This window comes from Halyomorpha halys, unplaced genomic scaffold (assembly GCF_000696795.3).
Source record: "Halyomorpha halys isolate HHAL.00 unplaced genomic scaffold, Hhal_1.1 Scaffold914.1, whole genome shotgun sequence".
In the NCBI taxonomy this organism is placed as follows: Eukaryota; Metazoa; Arthropoda; class Insecta; order Hemiptera; family Pentatomidae; genus Halyomorpha; species Halyomorpha halys.
The window spans coordinates 408,635-414,826 of record NW_027104636.1 but is presented as its reverse complement, the minus strand read 5'-3'; the positions used below and the strand labels follow the sequence as shown (position 1 = coordinate 414,826).

The 6,192-nt window shown below is 27.6% G+C and overlaps 1 protein-coding gene across 2 annotated transcripts in view; it reads right to left on the bottom strand.

Annotated features, from left to right (window-relative positions):
- Positions 1-865: 865 nt before the first annotated feature.
- The window catches only part of LOC106687114 (ankyrin-3), a 13,992-nt gene continuing 8,665 nt past the window's right edge, over positions 866-6,192 (bottom strand). For both annotated transcript variants that reach the window (XM_014430812.2, XM_014430811.2), the window contains exon 6: positions 866-2,037. In XM_014430812.2, the coding sequence (XP_014286298.1) occupies positions 1,664-2,037 (374 nt within the window). In that variant the 3' untranslated portion in view covers positions 866-1,663. The remainder of the gene's footprint in view (positions 2,038-6,192) is intronic.

Sequence of the window (6,192 nt, the reverse complement as noted above, 5' to 3'; positions counted from 1 at the left end):
CGACAGGACTTTTTGAATGCCCTGGTATATCAAACAAACGTTTTGCAAGGAATGATTGAAATGACAGCTTGCTATTTTTTTTCTTCTAATTTTGGAGAACAAACAAATTTTTCATTTTTTTGTAAATACCAAACACTTAAATTTTTAACTTATAAATTTTGTTATTTTTTCATAATTAATACTTATAATTCCATAAACCTTGAAAACATCCCCTTAGCTTTTAAAAAGTATAATTAAAATTACAAAATGTAGGTTTAAACAACTTTAAAAAATGAAAAAGTATTGGGAATCATTGTAGCCTCTTTAAGAAAGTTCTAAATTCTCTACTCCCTACTTAAAGGTTAAAAAAAAAATTTCAAATGTACCACCATGGGATGAGGAAATAGATAGATAGCGGTACTTTCATCTATCATTTTCAAAACTGAAAAAAAGATGGTAACATCTCTAAAAATTCATTTTCATCAATATAGTAAAATTTTAGCTAAGGATTAATATGGGGGAAAAAAAAATTTATTGCTATACAGTTTTAATAATACTCCCTCGAAGCAAATGTTTTGATAAAGCAACACTGAAAAAAAAAAAACTGATGAGGCATGGTGTACAGAGAACAAGGGAGTAAGCCAAACCTATAGGCTAAATAACTGACCTCGAAAGTCACTACGTCTTCTCACCCTCTGTTTTTGTTTACTTTTTGGGGTGTTGCATTTTCAAATAAGCGTTGCAATATTTAGTTTTTTAAATCTGTATTTTTACATTAAATTAAAAACTTATGACCTCATTTTCCTAAATAGGAAATTAATATGACAAAGGAAGTTACTGTTACGCCAAAATGAAAATTAGGTTTGACATAAAATAAAAACAATAATGAAAAACACTGTTTCTTTTATTTAATTATAAACACTAAAAAATATTAACATTTTTAACATATATAAAATGATATACATATGAGCATTTCTATAAGACATCAATACATAATGCCAATTAAAATTAAAATGCTCCTCCATAATGAACACTTAATATGGATAAAAATTAATCTTAGATCTCACGAACACAATAATAGAATATCACACATATTTAAAGAGCAAATAGGTCAGTGATAGTTCTTTACTCAAAGTCATAATTAAAAGTTATACTTGTTTTTGTTTAATGACAAAAAATATATTCAAGAACAGACACAGTATTTGATCTCGAGTCAAAACAACGTCAATAAACAATAATAATTGGAAGCTTAAAATTAATACATACACACATTAACTTGATGAAACTTGACATAATTTTTGCGTAAAATGGAGCCAAGAAAAAAAAATATTGGTAGGCCAAATAGAATAGAAGTTGAAAGTGGCAAAAGAAAATATAATGCATTTTCTCAGAAATTCAAATAAAAATGTGAGGAATGTTCATCATTTAACACCTACGGTTATGGAGTTACGGAAAATTTTAACTATAATGAATGTTCTAAATTTTTGAAGTCATTCATTTTTATTGTATACTAAAATTCTTAAAGTAATTGAACAAATTTATTGTTAAATAATGGAAATGTTAAAGAACATTATTCTCATTTTAAAGCACAACATCTTCATAGACATATATATATTAAAGGGTAATAACCCTGGTAACCGAATAGTAAAAGAAACAATATAACATTGAACAATAACTGGGAGACTTAGGAAGACTTTTCTTGGAGAAATTGTAGGACTTCTTCATGACCACTGTCTTTGGCCATATCAGCAGGTGTAGACCCATCACTAGCCTCAGGCTTCAATTTGGCACCTTTTGAAACAAGCAACTTGACAATTTCGATATGACCTTTATCGGCTGCCATATGAAGAGGAGTGTATCCACCTTCACCAAGAGCATCAAGTTCAGCTCCACATTCTATCAACATGCTAACAACCTTCATATGGTTGTACTCAGAAGCAGCATGCAATGGGGTCCAGCCGCTTCTACTTACTGTGTTAACACTAGCTCCTTTCTTTTGTAGCAGCTGAACTATGTCGTCTCTGCCAACGGCAGCAGCCCAATGCAAAGCAGTATTACCTACAAAAAAAAATTACAATGAAATAATTTATAAAATAAAAAAGCAAAAAAATTAATTGCTTAATTCTGGATTTTCTTTTTAAAGAAGTTTCATTATACTCATTTCTATAAACTTTTGAAGTTAAAAACAATGCAGTGTGAAACAATTTTCAAACATGATATATTGATGGCACAATTTCAATAGTGAAATTGAAAATATGACAAGATTGTAAAGGTGCATAAATATGGGACAATTGTCCCAAAACATTGCACAACAATGAAGAAAAATATAAAATAGATTATATTCATCCTTGGAAGTTTTTTAACCTCAAAATTTATAGAAATTAATTGCTAAATGATAACATGAAGATTCTTAAAAATAAAACCTCAACATTTCACTTTTTTATTCTTATAACATCTGAACAATGTTTTAGGCTTTTTGCCCGTTATCCAGTTCTCCTAAAATAAAAATAATGTGCAATTAACAGTTTTTAGAACAAATTTTACATATTTCAATAAATAATCAAAAACTGTTGATTATAAATTGTGTTTGTTTTAGAACTAGATAATAGGGAAAAAAGCATGAAACTTTGTTCAGATGTAAGAAGAATTAAAAAGGGGTCGTATTCCTGGAAAATAAAAATAATAAAGAAACAAAATCTTTTGGAGCTATTAAGATACAAGTCTACAACTTTATTTTAACATAAAATTAAAGCTTTAACCTGCAAAGTGACATGTAGGTCAGTTGGAATGAGTTATCTATTAACAATTTATATCAAATATCAAATCATACATCCAATATAATGCATGTATTACTATATCTATTTATTTATATGAAAATGGACTATGCAATCTAAAAAAATTAATTCGGAACATCAAAATATAAGACAAATAAATATCCTTATTTGTAGGTCCCTCAAACCCCTCTGTTGTGCTGAGGATTGAAATTCTCTAAAATACCAGCCGACCTTTTGTATATTTTGATTGTTGATATGAGATGCATTGCATCTGCATAAACAGCTGATCCAAAGTTTAGGACCACCAGTTCTGTTATGTAAAAACTATGTATAAGTTTTTCACTTATCCAATATAATATTATTACTTATTATTATACTAATCAACATAATATTAAGAAATCAAGTTTTTTCTTTAGTCTGTTAAGTATTGTCAATTATTTAGGTAAAATTACGAAAGTATGAAATAATTTTAAAAAAATTTCGTCATCAGTTATTGTCTTATACAAAACCTTTTGGTACAGAAACAATTAAAGCAAGCTAAAACATGGCATATTACAAGGTTAAGGACTAGGACTGATTTTTAGTTAGATAAATAAAAATAAGTTTAGGGCCATTGGACTCCACCTCACTAGTTAAATGGTAATTTTAATTTTTCATTAAGTCCCAAAAAACATTATTTTGTTTCATAATGATGAGAAGATAGTTAACCATGGATAATATATGTATATATGAAGATGGTTAGGGGGGGTATGGTCGGAGAATAACACAAATAATTTTTTTAACTATTTTGTGATATTCTTTGACCGCATCCCCAATCATCTTCTCCTTACTGTTTTGTTCAATTTTCTATATCTTCATGCAGACCACTCTCATCAAATTAGGCTTGCCCAAGAAAAGAGTGAACTAAAGATACCTTGCTCTATCTTTGTCAGAAGTGATTAAACATTATGAGGGCAGAACATCATTAAGATAAAATATAAACAAATTAAATGAAAAGAGAATTATCTGCATTTTATTTGCATGAATATGGCAAAGCAGGTCACAGATAAACAATTATAAAAATATGTTACAAGTGTTGTCGGAAATAGCTTAACTACCTTGTACCAGTGACGTAGGTCCAATTTTTGTTTAGGGTAGGGGGTTGCCTCCTTTTATTTTGTGGTGGCTCACAGAATGAAAACTTGATCCCTCCACTCTGGTTAGAATAAGTTGGTTACCTCTAGATAAACCTGTTCTCCCTCTACCCTCTAATATCAAAACTGACCAGGCCAAAATAAAAAAAAAAAGATCCGAAGGTTACAGGTGTTCAAATGTTACAGAGAAAAAAGAAACAAAAATAATAACATATACTAATAAGTCATCCCCGAAACGGCCATAACCATGTACTAGAGGTTATGGTTTATGAGAGGATACACTCTCATTCCCTCCGACTCAATAGAGAAGTCTGATATTTTTCTGGAAATAGGAAAAAAATATTCAATGATCTAGATCATTTATTAATGTTCCGGAAAGATCAATTTTACTACATCAAAATAGACAGTTTTTATTCTGTATTAATGGTGTTAAAGACAATGAAGATAGAAATAATCCTTAGTTTTTAGGTTATTGATCCAATATAACAGTCATAATTTTTTTTTTTTTTATCTGTACACCAACTTTATGAGGATCCTGTACCACAGAATACTGAATAATTGTACTTAAAGGGCCTTAAATTCTATGAATGAATGGTATACTAGCAAAAATATTAAAAAAAGTTTTTTTTATAAATATATTCATTTAGAAATAATAATTACGTGGAAAATGAAGAAAACAAAATATAATGTATATAAGTGTGTAGATGAGTTTCAGGATACACTTACTTAAAATTACATGTTAATAAATACCATTATGACAACTAGGGATAGATTCAATGTTTATAAATGACTTCTATATAAATTTATATGCTACCTAGATACTTTTTGATATTTGAAGCAACTTTAAATCGTGTTTACTTTATATATTTTTACTATAACTGCAAATTTAAATCTGTATTTCCCTTATCACTTACTACTTTAATTTAAGTAGTATTATCAAAATTAAATTATTGGTAATGAGAAAACAAAAACTAAAAATAAGGAGGCAATCTTGTGAAAATGAACAGTTTTAATTCTATCCTGAGATCCTTACTTTTTAGGAAATTCAATGTTTTCTCCAACTCTAAAATTTAATTTATTTATAATAGCACCGCATTTTTACTCCATACTATAAAAATATTAAGCTCTTGTTAAAACATGAAAATGAAACGAAACAATTGCAAAAATTAATGATGCCACAGGAAACAAAGACTTCCCTAGAAAGTATAATGTTCTACAACTTAAATTTAAACATTTTGTTATATTAAAATTGAAATAGTTACAATATTGTTTTTTTAATGTTGAATTTTTACATTTTTGAATTATTTATCTTAAAATCTCTTTGCATTCCATTCCTTACACCACAGCAGAACAAGCTGGCATAGATTATATAATTTCAAAGTCATTTTTTTTAAAGTTAATAATCTTTTGAAATCCATAATGTTTATAGTTTCTATTAATGCCAAATAATAATTTGCTCAAATAAAAATTAGTTTGCTAATCCACTAGAGTCAGTATAGCTTTGAGCAGTATAAAGTTTTTCTTTGTTATTATGACTATCTTGATTATTACATCTTTGTTATTAAAGAATTTTTCTTTTTCCCTTGTATTAATCCATGTTTAATTTTTTGGCCATTGTCCACCTGTATTATTTTTGATCAAGGGAAGGTGTTTGTAGAGATTCCTAAATAATTCATTATTTCATTTACTAAAATTATTTTCAGAATATTCCCTAAACAAGTCCTTAATAACATAAGCTATTATTGCGAAGATATATTTTTTATTCTTTATAATATTGTATGTCTTTCTTTAAAACAATTTTGATCCTTTTTCTCTCAACTTTATTCTTTTTAAACTTCCGACGTTTCGACCACTTAGGTCATTTTCGAGGATTCCTACAAACAGCTCCTTTTAATTACTTTTATAACAATTTCCTTTACTTACATACTGATTTTTTTGGTCTTACCTTATTTTGTTTTCATTTTTTCCTTTAAAATTCTTTAAATGCTGGCTAATTGCCTTTGTCCCATCTTTAAATAATTAATCATTAAAATAATATCACAATAACATTATAAAATTTTTTGTCTTTTTTTATAAAAATATAGATACCTACTTACAATTTCTTCTATAAAATTCCTTCCCAAATTTAAAACTTTTATTAACCACTTTGCTTACTACTATTTTCATTTGCAAACTCCAAACAGAACCTACCTTTAACAGGTTACGACTCTGTTATCATTTTATCATATAACATAATTTTTTCTTTAAATATTAATTTACATTTTCAATTTAATTTAATTAACATTTATTCTTAATTTTTCGGCTTA